The sequence below is a fragment of the Solanum lycopersicum genome, chromosome 8, assembly GCF_036512215.1.
Source record: "Solanum lycopersicum chromosome 8, SLM_r2.1".
Classification (NCBI taxonomy): Eukaryota; Viridiplantae; Streptophyta; class Magnoliopsida; order Solanales; family Solanaceae; genus Solanum; species Solanum lycopersicum.
The window spans coordinates 61,988,435-62,014,170 of record NC_090807.1 but is presented as its reverse complement, the minus strand read 5'-3'; the positions used below and the strand labels follow the sequence as shown (position 1 = coordinate 62,014,170).

At 31.5% G+C, this 25,736-nt stretch overlaps 3 protein-coding genes across 8 annotated transcripts; 2 read left to right on the top strand and 1 right to left on the bottom strand.

The window, feature by feature from the left end:
- Positions 1-2,797: 2,797 nt before the first annotated feature.
- Positions 2,798-10,994, top strand: LOC101259472 (anamorsin homolog). Its single transcript, XM_004245901.5, has 8 exons — positions 2,798-3,334; positions 5,688-5,835; positions 8,173-8,327; positions 8,411-8,491; positions 9,083-9,242; positions 9,336-9,469; positions 10,043-10,117; positions 10,534-10,994. Exons 1-8 carry the CDS (start codon positions 3,323-3,325, stop codon positions 10,570-10,572), a joined length of 804 nt encoding a protein of 267 aa, XP_004245949.1. The 5' UTR covers positions 2,798-3,322; the 3' UTR covers positions 10,573-10,994.
- A 1,089-nt stretch (positions 10,995-12,083) lies between these two features.
- Positions 12,084-15,983, top strand: LOC101267044 (small ribosomal subunit protein uS11m). 4 transcript variants are annotated; one of them, XM_069288294.1, is made up of 4 exons: positions 12,116-12,223; positions 12,804-13,033; positions 13,433-13,540; positions 15,079-15,983. In XM_069288294.1, the coding sequence occupies exons 3-4, from the start codon at positions 13,438-13,440 to the stop codon at positions 15,675-15,677; spliced, it is 702 nt and encodes a 233-aa protein (XP_069144395.1). In that variant the 5' UTR covers positions 12,116-12,223; positions 12,804-13,033; positions 13,433-13,437; the 3' UTR covers positions 15,678-15,983. The 4 variants fall into 4 exon arrangements, with proteins under 4 accessions (XP_010325615.2, XP_069144395.1, XP_069144394.1 ...); XM_069288293.1 differs by having other exon boundaries at positions 12,119-12,223; positions 12,804-13,354; XM_010327313.4 differs by lacking the exon at positions 12,804-13,033 and having other exon boundaries at positions 12,084-12,223.
- A 389-nt stretch (positions 15,984-16,372) lies between these two features.
- LOC101256208 (probable polyamine transporter At1g31830) lies at positions 16,373-23,413 on the bottom strand. 3 transcript variants are annotated; one of them, XM_004245890.4, is made up of 2 exons: positions 22,983-23,413; positions 16,373-18,343 (listed from the first exon to the last, which is right to left on the bottom strand). In XM_004245890.4, the coding sequence occupies exons 1-2, from the start codon at positions 23,088-23,090 to the stop codon at positions 16,901-16,903; spliced, it is 1,551 nt and encodes a 516-aa protein (XP_004245938.1). In that variant the 5' UTR covers positions 23,091-23,413; the 3' UTR covers positions 16,373-16,900. The 3 variants fall into 3 exon arrangements, with proteins under 3 accessions (XP_004245938.1, XP_004245940.1, XP_004245941.1); XM_004245892.5 differs by lacking the exon at positions 22,983-23,413 and adding an exon at positions 18,630-18,857; XM_004245893.5 differs by lacking the exon at positions 22,983-23,413 and adding an exon at positions 18,527-18,855.
- Between the last annotated feature and the right edge of the window lie 2,323 nt (positions 23,414-25,736).

Below are 25,736 nucleotides of genomic sequence, written 5' to 3'. Positions count from 1 at the left end.
ATACCAAGTGTGAATTATAAATATGAAAACTAAAGGTAAAAATCTTAATTTAGTTAAGATGTATGTGTATCTTTATAAGAATTTGCTCAAAAATACAATGAATATAGCATGTACTAAATTAAAAAAATATAGATACTAATTATAATTAAATATGAAAATTATAGCTAAAAAATCTTAATTTAGGCTTAATATTAGTTGTTTTTGAAAAATTCTCTTCATATCAATTAATAATTTAATATAAATATGGAAAGTAATTTTTTGTCGTAATTAACTAAATAGAGAGTTCGTATCAATTAATAATATATATATATATTAAGATAGTGCCACGTAGGCCGAAAAAAAATAGAAAATTACTAATAAAATAAGTTCAGCAGATAATAAGACCATAGTAAAGTATAAGTGTATCTTTGAAATTTCGGTCATAGGTTGAGGGTAGTTGTGCATTATTCCTATATTTTAACCAAACTAAGATTTTATTACCTCCTGAATTCTTTTTCTTTCTAATTTTATATACGTTTTTGGCCTACGTGACGGCCATCTCTTAAGCGCTTTCAACTACGTGAAGTCACGAAGTGTTCCATGTAAATCAAAAGATATACAATAAAAAAGAAATTCAAAAAAATATAACCTTTATTTAATTAAGACGTGGTTTCTGAAACTTCGATCATAGACTAAACTCTAAACTGTAGAGGGAACTTGGGCCTTACTTATAACAAGTTTTCAAATTTGTTCAAAATAATAGTAATAACTGGTACTCTTTACCATAATTTGAGTTCAACACAATAACGAAATGAGTTCATTAGTGATAACAAACTTTTTATCCTAATCAAATATTTATCTGATGTTTATTTTCTGCTTTATTTAATTGATTTGGGACAATATAAGTAACCTTATTTCTATTAGTATATAAATATAAAATAAACTATAAAGTATAAACCACTAAAGGAAAAGAGTCCTTTTTTCACACAATTACAATTTCTCAATAGTTGACATCCTGGTTTTCTCTTTTCTACGTACACTAATTAACTTATTTAATTTATTAAACGTATATAAATAAGGTTTAAACCCTAATAAATATATGTTGCTTTCTTCCGCCACTCTTCTTCATCACGCACAGTAATGACCTTAGTTTCATGTGATGTTCTATTCTACATTTTTATTAGTCTGCCCGTTAATTCTTTGTTACGTTTTCAATCTGTTTCTAAATTATGGAATACAATGATCTCCGATGATAAATTCAAGAAAGCGTATTGTGATCAATCTAGAGCTTTGGGACGCATTAAGTTCTTGTTACATGAACAAAGAAGTAAAGAAAAGAAATCGACTTTACAGATTTGAAAAATCCGCTAATTATCGTAGAAAAGAAACTGCTCCCTCTGTCGAATTCTCATGTCATAGGCTCACATGATGGATTGCTACTATTGTACACGCATAAGGCTTACGATACATTTATTTTGTGGAACCCATCCATAAGACAACACAAAATTTTTGTGTGTCCATATTTAAACAACACCTTCGTGCTTCCTAATGCTTGTGGGTTGTGTTATGATTCTCGTACTGATGATTACAAGATTATATTGATTTATGAGTCGTTTTATGTCGTCTGCTATGCAAATAAGAATTTTTGGATGATTAAAGAAAATATCCCTATATTAGAGTTAGAGCCATATCTACATGAATGTTGTGAGGGTGTTAGCACTAGTGGAGGTTATGTTTATTGGTGTAGGTCTGACAGTAGGCTTTTTCAGTACGTGAGTGAAGATTCTACAGTTATACGATTCAACGCAAAGTCAGACGAATTGGAGGAGTTTTCATTACCGGAATTCATATGTCAAAAGGAGTTGTATGTTTTGTCTACTTTTAACGGTTGCCTAGGATCGAACGTATGGATTATGGAACAAGATGAATGGAAATGTTTAGCTAAAATACTTCGATTTACTGTACGTGATAGTTTCCTTGCGGGTTGTACAAAGGATCGTGAAGTTATCATTTTTGAACGAAAAAGAGCTTGTGTTTTCATCTTTAACCCTAGAAATCAAACTCTTGTTAGGAACTCTTTTACATCAAATAATTTTTGTTCAGAGTGTATGCCTCGAGGTCCAACATGTTTGGATAGTCTTAGTTTTCTAAGACTTGATCATCTACAATATGAAGCTTTGTAATAGTTTTTTTTTTTTCTTAGTATTTTAATTCTTGATTTTAATCTTTGTTTATGAGAATATTCATGTTATTATAGCTTGAATGGTTAAAATTCCTTTGTCCTTGTTTGTGGCATTGATCATTTAATTGTTTTCTATATTTGTTTATATTTCTACATTAGTTATATTTTCCTCAAAATTTAAAATATTATAAAGGTCGGTGATAATTCCTTACATTCTCAATCACCTTAATAATTTTTTTAGTGTGATTTCAAACTCTATCTAGGTAAATTATATTGCTACAATCACGTAAGACACCACATAGAAATAAAATTATTGTGTAGGATATCACGTACGTTTATTTGTTTAAAATCTTCATATAGAGGTTCGAAAAATATAAATATAAATATGTGAATAAGCCAACAAAACACATTTTCAAGGAAATAGCAAAAAATGTGAAAGATTGGTTCTAAAACTAAATAAAGATGAGAAGCTAAAAAAAATGAAATGTTTATAATGAAATTCGATTCCTAGACGCGAGGGTCACAATTAGAAGGAGATCTACCACTTTGCTCTACAATTTGCTTCTTGTTCATGAGAGGATTCAAAATTGATATATCTACATAAATATAAAAAAATCACCTTGTTATTTTTTACCGTTCAGGTGAATCTCTGCTTCTTGTTCATGAGAGGATTCAAAATTGATATATCTACGTAAATATACAAAAAAATGACCTTGTAATTTCTTACCGAGGAGATTTAGCTGAATCTCTGCTTCTTTCTTGTTCATGAGAAAATTCAAAATTAATATATCTACATAAATATAAAAAAAAATCACCTTGTAATTTCTTATCGGAGGAGATTCAGGTGAATCTCTGGAACCCAAGTATCCGCCCCTGTTTATATACTATCAAAGTTAGAAGGTCTAGGTATTAGTTGAGGCCAAATTAAATTAGGTCTTACTTTTCAATTTCTGTTGTTTTTTCTTCTCAAAGAACTCCAAAGTCAAAACGGCGTCGGTTTTTAGTTCTTCACTTAGATGCGTTCGTTATTTGGGAATTAGAATTAAGAAATCCCTAATTTCAGAACGTGAAAAAAAAACTGAAAGCCTGAAGGAGTGGAACTTCTTCTTCTTCAATTATCCCCTCAGTTCTGCAATTTTTTGTCGCCGCCTGTTGTTAGTCATGGCAGTCACGGTAAGTTTCCTTCTATCTCCATTTTTTTTTCCAGATGATAGGAAGCAATTTTCGTTTGTCAATCCTGTTTTATTTAGTATGATCAGATGATGATGATATGATATGAGATTAAAATGAAGAAATGAAGCTTCATATAGTCGATACCAGCTTGTTTGGGACTGAACAATTGTTGGAAGAAATGTTCACCTATCAGTGTGTTGCGTGTATTAGTTAACCTTTCCTAATTATCAATTCAATGACCTCGACTTTATTTTCGTGATCTTGCTCTGTAAATCAGAAGTATATTTAGTTGCATCAGCCATCATTGTTAACCAGTTAGGTAGGTGTAAGTTTGTAACCAGTGGCGGAGCTAGAATTCTTAACAAGGAGTTCAAAATCTGAAGAAGTAATAACACACGAACTAACCTAAGGGTTCGACATCTACTATATATATATAAAAGATAATTTAACATGCATAAATAGTAATATTTTCAGCCGAAAGGGGGTTCAGATGAACCCTAACAGTATCTTGGCTCCGCCCTCTTCCATTTTTTCTAATCATAACTGAAGGGAATTTATGGATTAAGGGAGAAGGAAGAGAATTATGATATCAAATCATCAGATATTTGCATCTTTAGCATAAATAAACTCGTTGTAAGCTAAATAACAGTTTAAATCAAACTTATTGTCTATAAATGAAAGCCCGGGGTGACGAGCTTGACATTATTACCTTTATTTTTAGTTAGATTAACAGAATACAGATTCTTAGTTTTATGTAAATGAAAAACTTTCGTGGTAGTATAGTAATCAGTGTTGTGTGTTCTGAGAAGCGATCGCCTTGTCGCCAATGGCGAGAGGCGAGGCGAGGCGACCCGACCTTCATCGCCTATTAGCTTTGTAGTGAGATGATCTTTAAAAAACGCCATGACGACTAAGGCGAGAGGCAAGAAAGCTGTTGCCTTTTGTATATTCTTAAAAAATGGCGACCACTTTAAGGTTTTAAAAGTTAAAAGGTAATTTTAGGGTTTTCTTTTCAAATTTGCACAATTGCACTCTTGGACTGCGATTGCGACTGGACTCCAACTAGTGGACTCAACTAAATTTCTCCGGCGACTCCAAAGTCCAACCAATGCATATTTCTTTTTTTCTTCTTTAGATTTCTTCTTCCTCCGTTTCTTTTTCCTTCTTCTTCTTCTGTTTGTTTCTCACTGTTTTGACTTTTGTTCTGTTTTTTTCTCATTCAAGTTCTAGACTTTTAGTATGTATTATTTATTTTCAGTTTTTGAAATGAAATATTTGCTAATATGTTATTGCTACAGAGAGTTTAATTATTTATATATGCAACTAAAATATTTTCTTTTTAAATTTATTATAAATTTATATAATCTGAATAAATATTTTTAAAAAAGATAAATCACCAAAAAGGTAAAATTACTAAAATTTTGTTGAAAAATAAAAAAACCATGAAATAAGTGGAAAATGTATATAGATCTACTTCATCATATTACCTACAGGAGGAAAATTGTTTCTAGTCTTTCCTTACGATCATTCTTTTTTTGTGAAGGAGTCTTTCATTACAGTCATTCATATAAAGAAAGAAAGAAGGATATAAGATTTGTTCTAAAGAATCAACCGTTATCAAAGAGGAGTTCACCCTCATCCACACCATCATTCATATTTTTTAGTATTTGTAGTATTCTATGTAACTTCATTACTAATTTCCACATGCCTGTGTTTCTTTGTTTGGACTAGATAAATTAACCACCTTTTCATAATTCTTGCTAATTTTTTGGGCGTTTCATAATGTGCTTGGAGCATGAACAAAGTTATCAAATGCGAAACTCTAAGGTCCATAAGGGCTTTAAGCAAAAAGCCCAAATAAAGCGTGCCCTTTAACGAAGAAGGGGACGAATGGTGAAAATATACAATTATGTATGTGTAGTTCAAGACGAATAACTATAATCACGAAAGACAAATATATGGACAAAATCTATTTCACAAAAATATATGGACAAAAAATTTGAAAAAATCATGAAGAAGTAAAATATCAATTGTTTAATGCCCCTTCTTCATGAATATGCGCATTGGCTAGGAAAAGTATGTCTTAAGCGGGCATTTGACAACACTAGAATAAGATTGTAAAAGTGTAGAGGGAATTGAATTAGTTTCCTAGTGTGAGTTTACTGCAAATTGTGTATTGACTATTATATTTAGGTAGAGCCGTAGTTTGGTCATGTCACCCCACCCTTTTTTTGGGTGGGTGAGTGAGGGGTGGGGGAGTGGGAATGGGTTGTTTTATTGCTAACACACCTTTCTGAGGTGTAAATGTTGTTTTTGAGTTTCTTTCTAAATTCGAGTTTTCATTCTTTTGTAGGGCGGCCAAGACGGAGATGGTAGTATACTGGTGCTTGTCGAGGATGTTATGGTACCAGTTAGTGTGGTATACAACGCAATCAATATCTTGAAGAAAGAGGGAGTTGAGAAGTTGGACCCAATGATTGTTACTCAAGCTTCAGCCCAGAGTAAAGTCCCTCCCTTGAGTGTGCTGCACTGATACTTCTCTAGTTTTCTTAATGCTTATGTTGTGACCAACTGACCATGAGTGACTCACTTTGTTTACTATGTCAGTTTTTTGCTCACTTCATTGTCAGCGTTCAGATCTTTTTATCTTCATTTTTGGGATGAGGTTATAGATTATAATATGTTTGCTAGTCTATTTGGATTTGTTGATATTCGTGGCTTCTTCCTTCTTAAGTCCATCGCCATGTTATACCTATCAAAGAAAAAGTTTGTTACTATATATGCCTATCAAAAAGAAAGATTGTTGCAATGTTTTTTCTAGGTTAATTTGATGAAGAGTTTTATTCAAAATTTTGTTTTTGGGATTTATTGATGAAGACAAGGTAGGATTTAGGGGGACACAAGGGGCAGATATTTTTTGGGATTTCGAGGAATGGGAGGTGATGAAGATTGTTAGCTTTACACCATTAGTATTGTGAGTCCATCTAAGGACCCCATTCTATGAGATGGAAGTTGGGGAACAAAGGCGTTTTTTCTGTCAAGTTCTTTTATGAGAAGCTATTGGTGAAGGCGGATTAGGCATTTTTTGTAAAGTTGATTTGGATTCCTCAGTTGCCAAGGAAGGTGTTTTTTTCTCATGGCTAGCTGCTAGAGGGGTGATTTTGACGGAGGAACTTAGGAAAAGGAAGGTTGTTTTTATCAGTTGGTGTTACTTATGCAAGGAGGCGGATGAAGAGGTAGATCATCTTTTACAACACTTCTGTCAGGCTACGACTGTGGTGGGATATGTTCAGTTGGTTTGGTATGTCCTCGGTGATGCCAAAGTCTGTCAAGGATATGCTCTCTCTCGAAAAAGCAAGAGGAAAAGCAGGGCACGAAATGTTATTCCTCTAGCTTTGGTATGGTTCATTTGGAAAGAGTGAAATATGAGAGCTTTTGAAGGGGTAGAATTTAGTTTTGGGCAGTGGAGTAGTAGTCTTCTATCCCATATTTACTTTTGGTGCATCCATGTAGTTCTGGGATGTTTAGAGGATTGGGTATCTTTTGTAGAGGTCTATATCATTTGAAGGTTCTTTACTTTTTGGTATACCATTGGTATACGACCAATTTTTGGCCTTGGATTTATGAAATGATATTGTATACCTCAACAACATTCCCGGTGTAATCCCACAAAATTTTCTGGGATGGTAAAGTGTACGCGGACCTTAGCCCTACCTAGGTGAAGAGATTGTTTCCAAGAAAACAGTCCAAAGCAGCATAAAGAAAGAAATAATGAAAATGATAAAATCATGGCGAGATAGTATAGACAACCATACAAATCAACTTGACACTATAGACAACCGTACAAATCAACTTGAACATAAGTCATTAAAAGATAAAACAATAATTAAAGTACAAAAAGGAGCGAATAATGACAAAACTCAAAGGACAAGAAATTACAAGGGAGTACTATGATTACTAGTACAGAGAAATAAGTGAGACAACACTTAACTATCTAACTAACCTTCTACCTAATCCGTGACCTCCACAACCCCTATCTAAGTATAATTATATCTTTTTCTCAATGCCTTGGTCCAAATAATTAGTGTTTATTTCTATATTTATTTATACTTCTTGATATTCACATATACATCTTCAGTGTTGCCTGTGTTTGCTAAAAAGCTGTGCTTTATGCTCAAAGCCATAATGGATCTTGATGCCTTTTTAGTCTTTTGGCTCTTGGCAAGTCTGAGGACTAGTGTTTCTGTTGTATGCGATATCAAAGGAAACCTACACTAGAATAGAACGTGGAGCCAATTATTGAGAAGTCCTTTTGTCCAGAGACTAATTAGATTGTTAGAATTGCAATATTTTCGAAGAATTGTGTGTATCTATATGACGTAATTCTTTCCTTGCTTGGATCAAATGTCTGAATCTTTTTTGAGAAGTATATGACTGTAGATTAAGTATTCTTAGATTCTTCTAGTGGGTAGTTTTTGGAGATAAATAGGTGACTTAAGAAAGCAGTTTGAATAATTAGAAGCTGTTTCTACAGCCTTGAATGCTTCATGTAATAGATTCTTAGCGCAAAAACTGTTCTTATTCACCGTAATTCTGTCATAAAACATGAAGTTGGTACATAGAGAGAGAGGGTGTAAGTGGGAGGAGCATCGTGTGGAGAAAGAAGTCCTCAAGTTGGTGGTAAGAGAGGGAACCTGTCTCCTTAATATTCTTTTTTTCCCTTTTCTGTGCCCCCTTTGACTTAAGTATCTTCTACCTCTGTTTCATGTGCTTTCCCCTTGGCTAGACATCCGTAATAATGTATTCTTTTTCCTGCTGTTAACATCTGGTTATTACAGGTCTGACACCAGTGGAGACTGCATCTATGGATGTTGTTGCTCTCATCTGTAGGTCCCTTGAGTTTCCTAGTGATAAATTGTGTGGGGACATCTCAAGAGTGTTGAAGCCTGGTGGAACAGTCCTACTTAGCCTAAGTTCTCAATCAGTCTCGAAGGTGAGTGAATTGTCACTCTGTGCGTATTTTTTTCATGGAGAAATTGTATGGGGGTGTGAGTTGTCCTTTTATCTGAATTGCAGGAAAAATCCACCCATGACCGCAAGTTATTATTGGCTGGATTCTCTGATACACAGTCATTTGAAGCTGGCCACTCTATCGTGGTTAGTATTTCATCCACATGCCTTGGATTTTGCTCATTGTCTTCCTCCACAGGACCACATCATCCCCCTTTCAATTTTTTTTTCCTTTCTCATTTCAAATTGTGATAAATTCTTTTTTTATAAATAAAGTTGTCATAAGTTTCTTAATAGCTATTTCATGGCATTAAACTCATTCAGGGCTTTATTTTTATTGGTTTGACAATGATGCTAATCTAGTCACTGATAATACTGTTTGATGTTTATTCAGTTTTCAACTGCAACCCAAACCTTGAAGTTGGTCTTTATTAGGGACACTTTTAGATTGAATCTAGTGTTCGATAGGATTCTTTTGTCTTGGTCAAATATTTTATGATGGTGTCATAGGGATGCATGTAAAATTTTGACAATCCCTAGTTTTACAAAACCTCCACTTGACCTAAATGATAAATTAAGAAGTAGAATGATGGGCCCAAATGAAGCGGATTGGATACAGAGGATTCACAAAGCTGACCCCAATTAGCTTGGACTGAGACACAGATGTTGTAAAAAAAGCCTTGAAGTTATTTGATTTTGACTTTAAAAAGTCGTGTGGCTAATTTAATCTGTGAACAGATAACAGCAAAGAAACCTTCATGGAAGGTTGGTTCATCCTTTTCTATCAAGAAAGTCGCAAAAAGTTTACCGAAAGTTCAGATTGATGATGATTCAGATCTTATTGATGAGGATAGCCTTCTCACTGAGGAAGATCTGAAGAAACCACAATTGCCAAGTGGTAAGTTTAATGCACTAAGGTTGTTTACCTCTTGACATTATTAGTCTTTCAGTAGTGTATTTAATTCAATTTGTTGCTTACTTGACGGTGCAGTTGATGACTGTGAAGTTGGAAAAACAAAGAAAGCATGTAAAAATTGTACGTGCGGACGGGCTGAAGCTGAGACAAAAGTGCAACTTGGACCAACTGCTGAACAACTGAACAATCCTCAATCTGCCTGTGGCAGTGTATGGTTTCTTTTATAATGATTTATATCATATAGTAGATCACTCTTGTCGCCAAGATTATTTGGCGTAATTTTCACTCTCCCAAAACACTTAGCCTCTTTGAATGAGAAGTTTCTCTTCAGAGGAATCAAAATGATGTTTATTTGTTGTGTTTTTCTAAACTAATGCTTTTATAATTATTTATTTGGTGGGAAAAGTCTAGTCTAGTAAATGAGCAGTGTAGAAAAGTAAAGAGTACACAAAATATGGTTTTCCCAAAAAATACATGTCTTTTTTAACTGGTACCTCATGACTTGTTGCCTTTTTTTATTCTCTTCTTTTGAGAATGGTAAAGTTCATGACTTATTGCCTTATACTGTCATAGTTTTGTATAAGTGCCTTTCGACTACCTAATTTGTTTCTTCGCCTTCTAAATTATTTTATTTGTGTCATTTGGTAACTGATTGATGTTTATATTGTGATTAGCAGGCAGCTGAACAAGTAGTCAATTCTTTCTTGATCTACTTTGAGTTCTGCAATTGATTTCCTTTTTTAAACTATGTATTTTTGGGGACATGTCTTTGATGTCTGCAGTGTGGTCTTGGTGATGCTTTCCGCTGCGGTACATGCCCTTATAAGGGTCTTCCTCCATTCAAACTTGGTGAAAAGGTACATGTCAAACACAAGCTACTCTTGAGGTTGCTCTATACATGAATAAGTATTCATTAATATATATAATTTATAATTTTACCAGAGGAAAAGATTGCAGTACACATGAACACATTGATTACTAACATTTTTAAATGATGACATCAGTGTTCATTGTGAACATTTTTTAACCAAAATTTGATCGTGTTGGATATACAAGGAAGAATGGAGCGAAAAAAATAAAATGAAAATGGCATATGTACTGTAATACTGAATTCACATTAACCTTGAAAACATGACACTTGATTATGTGCTTCACTGAGGCTGATTCTTTGAAAGCCCTAATCTTTGGTTGATTTCGTTATCATGTTCTTGTTTGCATTGTGATGGGCTAAAGTCTGACACTAGTCTCTCTCTCTCTCTCTCTCGTTTGGCAGGTAACGCTTTCTGCAAGCTTTCTTGACGCTGACATCTAAGTTCAGATCATAACAGTCAATATCAGATTGCTGCAACGTTATACTTGGGTCAAAGACTTGTTACTTTCGTTCTCTTTTGGTTGACACGAGACTAGTGAATATGTAATATGTAATATGTACTCTTGTCGACGAGAGTGAAACAGCTGTGTGCCATGAGCTATTGTTAGATCATTAAGAGTTGATAGAAAATAAGTGGATTTACATGACAGAATGCAAAGGATTGGAACAGTTCTTGAGGCCAAGATGTCAAACAATTTTTCTCATTGTTATTTTCTCAGTACAAGGAACAAATGGATTTGTTTTAATTTTTATTTTGCATTGGTCTTCCTTATTACTCCTATTGAGAACAATAAAGTATTTAAGTATGAGGGAAAAGATTGTTTTTATATTTATATATATAATAAAGAAAATTTGAGTCACTACATATAGGAATATTTTTTTACCAGTATGGTTTATAAGTTTTATATTTTGACAAGTTGTATGTTTAAGAGGTTTGTTAAAGCATTGAATTCATCAATTTATGTTGTGATTAGAATTATGTTGATGTGTGTTGACTTTTTTGTATCAGGTTTAGGCAAGAGGGACTCAATTATTATTCATTGTAATTTAGATTACCTGGGTGTTACAGACTAAAACTATGCACAATTATTTGTTATATGAAGTAAATAATATTAAGGCCTTCAACGCGATTCTGTTTTTTTTAAAAAAAAAAGGGAAGGACGAATATATTTTTGAACTATCGTAAATGATATGTAAAATATCTGCCGTCATACTTTTGAGACATTGGTGCTCATGCCGTCCAAAAATTAGAGCATATATACCCTTTATGAATACGGACATATACATGACATAATCTCATCGACTGACCCGACATTTATTAAATATTATCGATGAATAAGATTGTGTCACGTGTCCCTATTTAGTCTTTCGTTAGAGTGAAGGATATATATGTTCACCACTGTCCTAAAAGTATGACGGAGGGTATATGCATATCATTAATGATAGTTCTGAATATTATTTTTCCTTTTTTCCTAAAAAAATAATCAAAATTAAACAATTAAAATTGATGTAAAGAAAATTCAATCGATCAAAGTATCAAAACATATCCAGTGAAATTTACACTAGGATGCATATTTTATCATTATTTCGAAAGTCCACTAAATCAAAAAAGATTATTTTGTATTTGCCAAATCAAACACATAAACTCTCTATGATTCTTTTAGTCTTTAATTTTGGAGAAAGTATTAAAAACACTCATGAACTTTGATAAAAATCATTAGGTTTGTTCTCAAATTATTTATATTAAGTTAATTAAGTAAAAGTGCATTTTTAAGACCATTAATAATTCAAGAATGAAACTAAATAATTCACAATCAAATTTAAAAGTGTTCACAATATCTGTCACTCTTAATTTTAAATTTTTCCCTTTTGAATTATTGACAAAATTAAAAAGTGGTTAAAAGATTTATAAATTTATTCTTAAAATATATATATTTTTTTTACTTTTTTAAGCCTTATAATTTTTTCTATTTCCAACAATACCCTCATTAACAAAAGCCCTAAGTTTTTTTCCATCTTCCTTTCTTCATTCCTCCATAGTCGTATCTTTTCCTTTCTTCTTTACTCCATTTCTGCGATTTCAGTGGCAAAAGTAAGTTTTTTCTCCATAACTTCAAGCTTTATAATTTCTCTATCTGTTATTTTCATCATTTTTTCGGTTTCAGCGGCATATTAACAATTTTTGTGCTTTTTTTTTTTTAATTTTGCGTTTGTTTTTGCTTTGATTATCCAAATTGAAGATTGTCTCAGCATTGATTTCTTAATTTCTGAATGAATACTTGTATAAAAATTAGATCTTGATTTCTTGCTGTTTTATGTTTTCATGGATCTTTATGTTGTACTTTGAGTTAAAAGAAAAGGTGTGTTTGAGCTGTGGTAATTTCATTCAGCTAGTAATCATAGACTAGAACATGTTACTCTCTATATTTTTGTTCCTTGGGGGTGTGAAAGGAGCAAGTTTGAGTATCTTCTTGGTGCAAGACTATAATGATAATTACACATGTGAGATTGGGTTGTGTGATCTTTTACACTACAATTTGTATTTTGTACATAACAGATATTGTTGTAGGACTGTAACCCCACTAAGCCCTCTTTCCTTGATTGAATTTGGCCTCGCTGCGACCTGAATCAAACAAAAAGCTTATTGATTTGATTTATTCCATTTCATTTAGACGGGCGATAGCTTTGACTTCCAGAGGTCAGGAAGAAGGGGGTAACTGGGACCTATCACAAAATGAGCAAGTTAGCAACTTGTTAAAGCTTGGTGGCAGGTTTTGTTGGAAGATGTGTTTGTGGGCTGTGATCATGTTTCTATGCTAGTCTTTTTTGATGCCTATATTCGAAATATGACTCTTACATAGTCATGATTGTTAGCTGGGCTTGCAACCAAGTTAAACATTTGGTACAACAGTTATACATATATTACACATACGCGGGCTATTTTTTTGGGCGGACTGCTATTTAAGTTAATTTCCCTGAAAATATTTAGTTGGATTTGTTTCTAATGCATATGGTACTATTGGATTAAAATAGTTACAGGAATATGGTCTCTTTGTATGTCCATTTCTTAATTAACAGTTTGATGTTCTTTCCATTTGTATATAGGAATCACACAGTTATCATTTAATCATCTAACGGTGAAATAACTTTATTATAGAGATGTGATATCATTTTATGAGTTCAATAAGAAGATGGGAAGAAAGTACGATAGATTTGGGGTTTTGTAAGAAAGGTTTTTCTGGTTATTCATAATTTTCTTGTCAAAATAAATGTTAAGTTGAAGTGATTTGCATTGTTACAGGCAAGATGAAACTCATTCGGAGCGTCCTATGGGCTGCTAATGCTTTCAAATTACGATCTTTGGATCATCCTCAAGCTTTCAGGACCTTTTCAACACTCCCAAATTTTGGTGGGTGCTGTTTATTCTCTTCTTGTTAAATGTTGTGCAATTCTCTTCATCAAATTGTGTATCGCTTTATACCTGGTTTCCATTAGTATTTGAAGTGTGTGAATTTAGTTTTGAGCTTGTTTTGAAGCGTATTGTCCTAAAATTTATTTCAATGGTTGCAAGTGACTGTTTGCTTTCCAATTACACCAATCTCATGACATCTATTTTTTATATTCAATATTTGTTCGATGCAATGATTAAATCTTTTGCTTGATATTCAAGATGAATGATGCATCTACTTGCTGGTTTACTGAATTTCACTTGAAGAGTGAAAGCTTCTCCATCCTTAATTGCACAATTTTAGAAAAACTATTCATATTTCTCTCTCTAGTACACGAAGAATTTGTTAAGTTGTTTCAGACTGAGGAGGATCAAAGATAGCATAAAGGGAGTATGCATCACAATTATAATGTAGAATAGTGGACTATCAAAATGGAAGATGTTACTTGGAGGTTTTCCTTGCTTGCGGATTTATGAATTACCTAGCATTTTATGGATATTATTTGATTCCGATTTCTAAGTAAATGGAAGATTTCAACTAAAGACTACGATTTTTGGGAATGAAGGTGGAAAATAACCTATTTTTTATGGAAAAGATGGAGGACTAATATTTGGTCTTTTTCTTCTCACTTTGTGAATATGCATATTATAGAGAAAAACAGAAATCTTGCAGAGAAGTGATAAAACCAAATTAAGAAGTCATCTCATATAGCATTAGGAACAGGTGAAGACATAAAAAAATCTAGTGCAGTAGCGCTTACCTGCCTTGATTTCTTTTATCTATGCTGCTGCTTAAATAGGTAAGCGAGAAATAAAAATTAAGAATTATCCTGTCTTTCAGCACTGCAAAATCGAAATTCTCTAGAGTGTTCTTTCAAATTTTTCCATGATGGGAACTTGTTGATATTGGCTATCTGTCATTTGTTGTATTTGTTTTCCCCACCCTGTTGGATTATTATGCTACTGTTCCATTTCTTGATAAACTAAGGTTTTTATTGAAGATAGTCTGTTGTTCATAGTGTGGGAGAAAGAAAATGGTTCACTATACGCCGTATTGTGAGACCTTATAGTTAATTTCTCTGAGAGATTTCTAAAGAGATGGAGTAGAGATTTTGGATTTTATAAGTAGCCTCGCCGTTACTAGCTTCTTGAGTAACAGAAAGAGAGATGGGTTTTGATTCTCCTTTCCTTTTTTAAATCTATCCTCCCTATATTCTAATTCAAACTCTTATCTTGTTAATTCTATATAGGTTTTGATTGTTTGTTTCAATTCACTCTTTCTTACGATTTGGTTGTTATCAATGGTAGAACATGTGATCTATAATTAATTAAATGTATTTAAACCTGTTACAATGTCTATCTAAATTCAGTATCTCGGAGATCGAGGAATCTCTTCTACAATATTTTCTGAGCTTCTGAAATACACATGCCCTTGTGTCTTATTCTGGTCTTAAGATAAGTTTTTTGAAATTTTGCTCAAAGGATCAATTTTGGTGCAGGTATTCAAGGGAAGACTGAAAGCAAAATATACAGTAATCAGAACTCAATTTCGGGAACGAATGGTTGCTCAACATGTAATGTTGGTAGGAGGTGTTTCTTACATTCTGGTAGCCCAAAGGAAGCTGAAATGGGAAACAATTATAGGCCGATGGACTTTGTTAGAGGACTTACGGAGGACAATGCAAGGCGTTTTCCGAGTGGTGCTCCACTTTCTAGGTATCACATTGAGCAGGATGCTGATATTGTTCATATAAAGGTTCTTCGCAACAATGCCTTTGTAACTGTGACAGATTCGAAAGGGAATAAAAAGTTTGGAGCTAGTGCAGGTAAGCTAACAGGAAAAGGAGGGAAAGTTGCAAGATACTCTGCTGAATCAACTGCTGAACATGTTGGGCGTGAAGCCAGGGACCGAGGCTTGGGGTCTGTGGTCATGAAAGTAAATGGGTTTACTTACTTTAAGAAAAAGAAGCAAGCTATTCTAAGCTTCAGAGAGGGCTACACTCATTCTCGTGGAGATAAGAACCCTGTGGTATTCATTGAGGACACAACACGAAAACCCCATAATGGATGCCGCCTCACAAAGAAGCGTCGCATCTAATTGCTAATCAGGTTGTGTTACAGGGAATGAAATCCTTTTGACAGTTTAATAAACAGTCCCTGCTTGATTTTGGAGGCTTTCAGCTGTGTAGAGTAGGTTGCTTCTGCATATCAATTTAGATAGCATCTTATGTACTATTGACAGTAACAGATAGCAAATATGGCCTTGTTTTGTACAATTGGTGCTAAATTTTCCATTGATGCCTCTATCTCTGAAATAGTTTTGCGGAAACTGTCGTTTGTGTCAAAGAGCTGTAGAATCACTGATATTTCATTTTGCGAGTAATCAAATGCTATTTATCTCTCATATTTGTAGTTGAACTGAATGTGTATTCCCCATTTCAATGAACTCCAAAAGAGTGTTCGTTTATAAATGATGGTTTGTCTAAGTCAAGAGGTTTCTCGTCAAGGATTTGTATCTAAGTTGGTAAAATAGTGTTACATTTCAAATAGCAATCATCTGAAAGTCTTATGAATGAGGTCAAACTAAAGTAGTTCCATGAATTTCATCCAAATGATGTATGATGGTGGTTATATTCAAGATAAACGCGATTTTTTGTTGTGAAAAGATTTGTCTAGTCTGGTCTAGTGTTTCAACTTCTGCTTGAGTTTTACAAGTAAAGCACACCCTCTCAGAGCTATAACTACTTTTTATTGTTCTGATTTGCCTATATGAAAAGAATTTTCGTCCATGTCTTGATAAAAAAGCTGAATTTGGTTTCAATTACGAACATATGCATTCATTTACACCTCAAAAGTTATCAATCTTAGTAGCACACTGCATTACACACAAGTAACATGATCAATCCAGGAAAAAACAATTGTCATCTGTTTCTAACACAATTCCCTGAACTATCATTGGTAGCTACTTTACTTCAATAAACTCAAGAGCAGGGCAAATACAACGACAAAATTAGAAACTACCATAACGTCCTTTAAGAGAAACGGATCAACCAACCTTTGATGAACCACTTCTGCTGGAGTTGCGCTGGAAACTGTAGCTAAGGCACAAGCAGAAAACCATGGCAAATACAGCTTACGAGATTAGAAGCTACCATAAGATCCTTCAAGAGAAAAGGGACAGTACAAAACCTTGAAAACCAATTCTGTTGGCGTTGCCTGTTTTTCATAGACTCCCACGATAAGTCTGCACTGAACACAGTTGTCATTGATGTTATGTAAGTGAAACAGATAAACCTTATAACGATGTAGCTCATTAGAGAATCATCGAATTAATGGACCATGTGCTGTGATATCAGGAAGATCTGAACTAGTTGAGAACTTCAACCATCTCTTCCTCTCGATAAGCTTAATGCATGGCTGCAACACCATCCCGATTGCAACAGCAGCGAGGCTTACAATCATAATTTTGATTGTAGAGAAGGCCAATACAACACCAATGAGAATGGCTGGAGGTACACACAACAAGATGGCTCCAATTATTCCACCCGGTATCTTGAACGGGCGTGGTGCATTTGGATACTTAATCCTTAACCATACAAATGCTATAAATTCCAAGATCATTCCAAAGCAATACAAGAAATTTTCTGCTGCTACTATCTCCTGAAAGCTCAACCATGAAAGTAAAAGCACACCAGAAGCCGAGAAGATAATCCCAAGTATTGGAGTTCCATGACGCGATCTCTTTGCGAAGAACTCAGGGAGCATTCCCCTCTCAGCCATACCAAGTAACTGAAAAGAGTCACTGCTCATTTCAGCTACAAACATACCCATGTTTGATACTGCAGCAGCCCCTTGAAGCCAAAATCTGAGCCAAACTCCACCAAGTATCTTCGCAATGTCTGAGAAATATCCATCAGTCCACAATTCACGTTCGAGTGGAACAGCTCCAGTACCAATCAGCAAAGGGAAAAGATAAGACAGCACAACTAAAAGCACAGCATAAAACAAAGCCTTAGGCAGAGTCTTTTTCGGGTTACGTACTTCTCCAGCAAGAGTACTAATCGAATCCCAATAGTTCAAATTCCAGAAAAGAGTATTCAGATATAAGTTCCAATCAATACTATGTACATCTGCCACCAACCATCTCTCAGGCCTAATTTTGGGAATCGAAATAAGCCCCATAACAACAAAAGGTAGCATCGACAATATACCAAGCGATACAGCTACCCATCCCACAATAGTTAAACCTCTATAGTTCATATAAGTGAGAACCACAGTAAGTGCTAAAACAGCTACAATCCTAGGAAGGCCACCACCTAATGCAGGAATCGCTGATTTAAGGTAATCTAAGAACATAACAGGGTAAAGTGCATTATCAATGACTCCACTCAGCCATTTCATCCAACCTTGTTGAAACCCCCAGTATGGACCTAAAGCAGATGAAACCCACACAACATAACCACCATTCTCAGGGAACATAGTACCCATTTCAGCAGTAATAAGTGCCTCAGGGACACTCCATATTAATGGGAAAATCAAGAATCCAAGAAGAGCAAAAAGAGGACCAGCTGCTTGCACAGTGTCCTCAACACCAAAAGGTCCACCAGAAACCTCATAGAAAATAAGGAAAATTAATGGCAAAAGTGAAACTTTATTAGAATTATTTGCTCTAGGAGATGGAACCTCGTTAATCCCTATGTACTCAGCACCATTGTAGTCCCCCATAGGAATTGCAGCTTCTCTTTGAGCTGAAACCCTCAATTTCTGCATTTTTCAGTAAACATTTTCATCAAAAAGAAGCCATTTTTTAAACAATCAATAACATGGGGTTGTTCAAGAAAGCAGTTAAATTTACAAAAAACAACAACAAAACAATCGATCATGATAAAACAACATAATGGGTCATCGAATTTTAAATCAAAAACTCAATCCTGCAACAAAACTTACAGCCCATCAACCAACTGTTCATGTATCAGATCTCAGTCAACGTGTATAATTAAATAATCAATTTTAGAAAAGATAAAAACGAGGAGGTGAAGAGAAAAATGACCATGAAGAAATGCAACTCAATTTTGAAGGTTCCAACATTTACACCCCTCAAAACCTTACGCAAAGCTAAAGATTTTCAAACAGATATAAGAGTTTACAGTTCAGTGACGGATTACAGGGGTGGGGGTGGGGGTGGTGGGGTGTGGGGTAAGAAATGTTCTTGCGTGGAACAACAATAGATTGACATTGCAAAGCACCTAATGGCACGATTTTCAAAGATCTAATTTTATTAAAAATTAAAATAATATTCTCTTCGTTTTATATGTATCTGTCATCTCATAATATCAATGCACAAATTATTATATTATTTTCTTGATAGAATAATTTATTAGTCGTGAAAATATATACTTTGATCAAACTAAAAAAAAATATATATATTTATTAAAGTACTTAATACATTAATTAATAACTCTCTCCGTTCACTAATCTATAAAAAATCCAATTTTGTAAATAAACTGAAAAATTTAATTAAAAGTCTTAACATATATTGAAAATTGACTTAAAAAATATTAAATTAAAATAGAAAAATAAAGCTACTTCTTAGTAGAATTGTAAGTGCAATCCTAAAAGGTAATATATAAAAGGTGCAAATTTAGATAAATAGAAGTACAAGTAGTTGATTGGCTTTTGACATTGTGGACCAAATGAAGTACTCCTATTGTTTCAATTTATTTGATAATTTTTATAAATATTCAGAATATAATTTTAAATATTTATTTAATTTTTAATAATATAATTTATTTTATTAATAATATTAAATAAATTAAAACAAAAATGATAATTTTGGAGTCGTTTTCGGCTGAATATATATCTGAATGGCTGAAATAGTATGAGAATAGGATGATTCACGTGAATCTTCCTAAGTTTAAAAATTCAATATAATATTCTTTTTAATAAATTATATTGCTATTACATGAAGAAAAACGTGTCTAATTATATAATTGTTTTTTTTATGGCTTATATTAATCTATCAAAAAAGTCTAAACTAGAACACCATCTTCTTAAAAGAAATAATATTTGTAGGACAAAGTGTTGGCAAAATATCAAATAATCTGTCCTTTTCTAAGATACATTTTCAAACACAATTTTAAATTTTAAAAAACGATATTTTAATAGATTTCAAAAATTTATATATCTTTTTGAGTTAAAATTTAATCCATAGTTAAACGTCATCTTTCGTTTCTTTTAAACGTCGTATCTTATCAGATAGTCACGTAAATTGAAACCGAGGAAATTATACATTTACATTATAAGATATACTTGTCAGCATAAAAATCCTGAGGGATAGCTCGGCTGGTAAAAGCCTGAGAACAAAGTCCTTCAGGTCACCAGTTCGAGCCCCAGCAGGACCACTAGAGACAGTACAAGTCGACTCCGTGGTGCACCCGCCATAAAACAGCAGAACCCGATAAATACAACTAGTTGGGTTCCCAAAGCAATACTCAAAAACTACGGTAAAAAAAAATATCTGCATAAACAAACATGGCATGTGCGGTTGCTGGCCACTAAAAGATTGGATTGGATTTGCTTTGGGAAGACTAGAACAATTGGGCCATTATAGGCCCATATAGGCTTGGATCAATTGCCCCCAACTAAGGGAACCTGGCTCCGAAATTAAATGGACGTTTGATCATGAAAATATTTAAATTGAAGTTTGAATTATACTAGATCATATTTTTATTAAAAGGAAAATTTAGAATTTAAATGTAACCTATTTCAAAAAAATAAAATGTAATTTAAATAAAATATTAAAATATTTTAAAACGTTTAATGGACAATTATCTAGTGTTTTTAAGTTATTAATTACAAGATAATTATTATTTTACGATAAGATGGTAATAATATTCTATCCATGTAAGAATAGGTTGGCACAATCTCCATCTAAGAAATAGGTTGGCACACTACCATTATTAGCAAGTCACTTATCTCTTCATTAAATTTTCTTAATTTAGTGTTATTTTCACTAGCATTATAATTGAAGCAATGAAAAATTAACGTAATCGAATTTTCATATAAAAAAAACTCAAAATTTTTTAAATATTTTAGTGAAAATTTATTTTTATTACTTTTAATTTTCAAGAAACTTATTCTTGTCTTCTGCACTCAATCAACCCAGGCATTTTCCTTGCCCCACCCCACCCATTCCAGCCCTAACCACTCCTCCGCCCTTACTAGGTCGTCCATCCTCTTTATCTCCACACACCTCAATCTTAGCCCCTTTTTTATTCTGTCGTCTTTTTAAAAAATATTTTTAAAAGAATATAGTTACATTGTAAAAAATTAATTTATAAGAACATAATTTTTTTCTTATTTTACTTCTAAAAAATAGTTCTAACTAACAATTGTAGAATTAGTCCTTTTTTTTGCATTTCTTGAATATACAAAGGATTCAAATATGTGAACACGAAATAAATTAGCTATTTTGTGGCACTAAAATTTAATTGTTGAATCTAAAGAAACATAATGAAAAAAAGACGATTGTTATGATTTTTAGATCTGAAAAATTAAAAATTACTTCGATTTTAATAAGATTAATGACGATGATGTATCGACGACGTCATGGATTGATGGTGTGTGGTGGATGAGACAATCACAAAGAAAGAGGGAAGAAGACAGTGTTTTAAAAATAATTTTGGCTCGAAAAAAAAAACAAACTCTACAAGCTGACTTTGAGTGTGTTACACTCACCATGTCATGTAGCGAAAAGTATCAAAATGACACAATAAGATCCTACATGAGAAGTTCAAAATAAATATCGCTCAACAATGATGTCTAAGTGAAATTTCATGATATAGGGGATCATCAGAGGGTGATGTCAGTGAGGAGTATCTTTAGCCAAATAAATTATGAATAAGGGATATTTTTTAAACTTTACCTAATAGTTTAAAGATATTTTTGATCTTTTTTCATATTTTTAATAATGTATTATATATAAAATAAAACAAATACCTAATGAATAGTCGAGATCGTATTATAATTCAATAAACCTAATGTTATTATGATAAATTATGAGTATTTTGTTGTAGAAAGTACACGCTAAAAGTTTATTTTTGATGATCATTAGTAACAAAGCAAGCCAAGTCAACCATGCGGCAATTATATTTTATGTCTCCATTTGCTTTTCAACTTAAAAATAAAATAAAATTATGTCTTTAGAATTTTTTTCTAAATACACTGCACTCATTGTAGGCGTGCAGTGTTTTTTTCTTCATTATTCAACATACAAACCCCACAATAATCTCCCTTCCCCACCCAACTCGTAGAAAGTCGATATTTCTTCGTTTCAGTATAAACGATATAATTTATATTTAAATATATAATTTTTATTATTTTTAAGAGGCAATTAGATATTTAGAAATAACAGAAAAAAAGTTATTAAGATTTAATAATTTAAAGAGTATAAAAATTGATTGCAGTTAAAGTTAATTGTCTATTAAATTAAACATCAACATAAAACTTGTATTTATAGTACAAGGAAAAAGTGCTTATTGTCCAAACGAGTTAATTAATTTAAGGCCAAAGTTTTGAAAAGTCAAAAATATTTACTAGATAACTAAATGCACTTTTTTGGAAGTTTGTTCAAGTACAAATCACTATTGAAATATTAAAAAAAAAATCTTAAAATTGTGTTTTTTCTTTCTTTCTAAATACATTTTTAAACTTTGTTCAAGTACAAATTACTGTGTTAATAATAATAAAAAGTATTTTTAAAATTAATTAGCAAAACATAAAACAAAAATATTTTTCGAAAAGCACTTACATAATTTTTTTTAAAAAAATTGAAGCTTTAGCAAACAAGTAATATGCTAAAAAAAAAATAAAAATAATGAGAATTAAAGCCGACATATTTCACTGTTTTATTGCTTTAAATGTCTATTTCATAAAAATTTAAACAAAAAAAAAATGTAATATTTTTGAAGGAGTTAGGATAACTACTAGTTAACTACATTAAATAACTTAATATGTTTAAAATGAAAAGTTAATTTAAACAAATTCTAATTAATAAACGAAAAAATTCATACACATTTTATTTTCCATGATAGGTAAATAATATATATATTTTTTCCATTTGTTTATTTCACCTACACCAAGTAGTTTAAGAGAAATCCATAGTTTTTTCCTAAAAAAAAAAAACGTCATCGTCATTACTACTCGATTACTTATTTAATTAGGATGATTACCGGCCATAATTAATTTAATTAATTAATTAACAAACACAGCTTAGCTATCTAGAGCCAATCAGAAAAAAAATCACCATTTTTACACTTTTAATTAAACCGCCCATGTTCATAATCTAATTAAACAAATGAATAAACTTAATAATTAAGGAAGTTAAATATTCTTAATTAATTACCTGATTGTTGTTATCACCATTTTGTTGAGAAGTTTTCTTGTCTGCTACTGAAATTGAAGAATTTTGAAGAGTTTCTGATGATGATGTTGTTGTTGTTGTTGGCACCATTTATTTTATAGATTAAATAGAGATTTGGATCAAATAAATTGATTTTGTGATATATAGTTTCTCTATGATTTTACTTCATCAAGAAAAGATTTTGATGAATAGAGTATAGATTGTGGCTTGAGTTTATATGAATGATAAAGTGAGAGAGAGATAATAAGCAAGAAAACAAGTGTACATGGTCAAAGGGAGACATTGCTATTCTTATAATTGTTTATTATTCTCTCCGTTTCAAAAATAATAATCTGGTTTGATTTGGTACGAAATTTAAGAATATAAAGAAACTTTTGAATCTTGTGGTCCTAAATTAAAGTTAGATCTAACATACAAAATTATCATTTGATTTTGTGGCGTTAAATATGTTGTATGTAAAGCTGAAATTAAAATATTACAAAAAAAAATCATTATTTTTGAAACAGACTAAAAAGAAAAATGGATTAATATTTTTTAAATAGAAAGAGTATATAAGATTTAAACAAAATTTAAGTTATGTACGTCGATCACTGTACAGGAGTAATTTTTTTATTTTAATTTGTTTGATTTATTTACTTTTTTAATTAGTTTAGAAAAGAATGATTCTTTTTTTTTTAATTTATTATTTTCATGTGATTTGCTTTAAAATCACAACTAAATTAAAAGATATTTTAATAGTGTTGCTATATATTTATTTTTACACGTATTCAAGTCAAAATAAGTATGATGGAGAGAGAACATATCATTCAATGTGTTTGGATAGTTGTTACATATAATGTATTATATGGTGTCTTTTTGTGTAACAAAAATTTATTCATTTTGTACTCTTTGCTTACTGTATTCTAATGATCCAATTTTGACTTTTAATTTTCATTCTAAGGAAAATAGTCAAAAATAGCTCCAAAATACGTAAAAGGAATATAAATATCCTTTGTTAATAGTTTAATTTAAAAATATATTTATTGTTAATATTTTGGTTAAAAAATATCTTACATTTAATATTTTAGTCCAAAAGACTATATAGTTACTAAAATTGATCCAAAATACCCTTTTTCAAATAACTATATATTTTTTCTTTTTAACCATATTTTCTTCTTAATTAAATTATTAAAGAACTATGATCTTGTTTTCTTTCTTTTAAAATCACCTTTTTTTTAAATGTAGGAAATATTTTTTTCCTCTTTAATCTAATCTTATCAATAAAAATAACTCTATATAGTATCTTGACAGATAATATATGTCATATGTATAATATCATAGTATACCATCATTAACTTATATTTATATAACAATAGCAAATAATTATAATAAAATAAGAAATATTTTCATTTTTTTAATTGAAGATAAACATTTATTTGTTTTAAAAAAATATTACTAGAACAAAAAATGTGTTAAAAAGAAAATAAATAATATATTTATTTTAAAAAAAAGATCATTTTTACCCAAAATATCAATAAGAACATTTTTGGACCATAATATGATATGAAAGACATTTTTAAATCAAACTATAAATGAATGACATTTTTATTTCTTTGACATAATTTAAAAATATTTTTAACCCTATTTCCTTTATTTTATATAATAGTTCTATCATGTAACTTTTACTCTTATTTTTTTATAAATTATTTTTTAAATTATTGATATATGGTATTGTAATAAACAACAAAAAATATACAATCCGTCCAAATGAATATTTATCAAAACAATGAAACATATGGATTTTTAAACATGTGACAACCATCCAAACAAGAACAATCCAATTAAGTTAGTTAATTTATTTATTATGATAACTTGGAAAACAGAAAAGTAACTTATTATATTTGATTGATTTGATTTAATAATATAAAAATCTTTATACAGTTAATATAGATATAACTTAAAATTTATAAGATAATTATTGATGTAGGGTACTCAAAATCCAATAATTTATGTGATATATCTTTTATATTTTATTTTATTATAAGATATTATAATATAATAATGTATATGTGAACTGAAATTGAGCCAATCCCATCATGTAAGCAAGCTGAATGTTTGTCTATTTGTGCCCCCAATTGTGGGGGTAAGGTGTGCATGATTTGAGACTATATATAATTATAATTCTATTTCCATGCAATGATAATTTGAATATAATATATATAATTAGACAGATTAATTAAAAGAGAAGAATCGAATGACAAACATCAAATCACCAAACTACAATTAACTACTCAAATCATGTTTTGGTTCATCATGTTAGATTTTAATTCATCATAGCTCTTTTGGAATTGTAATCCTATATATAAATATATATATCTATATATATATATATCCTAAGAATTTACTGAATCTAAATTCTCAATTTACTCTTACAATGTAGTATTTGAAATTATGGAAAAGGGCCTAAAATACCCTTGAAGTATTCCATTCATCTATTGGCTTCAAAATGTCCTTCTCATCTATTGATTGGCTCCAAAATACCTTTGTCATCCACCTTTAGATTCAAAATTAACCACTTATTTAATTTTTTAAAAAATTAAATTCTTTAAATATTTTTTAAAATACTTGGCATTCAACTATTAGTTATAATTTAATTTATTTATATAATTTATAAACCAACCCACTACTCACGCATTACTAATTAAACCACACCCAATTAATAATTCAATTATAATATCAAAATCGCCACAAACACTA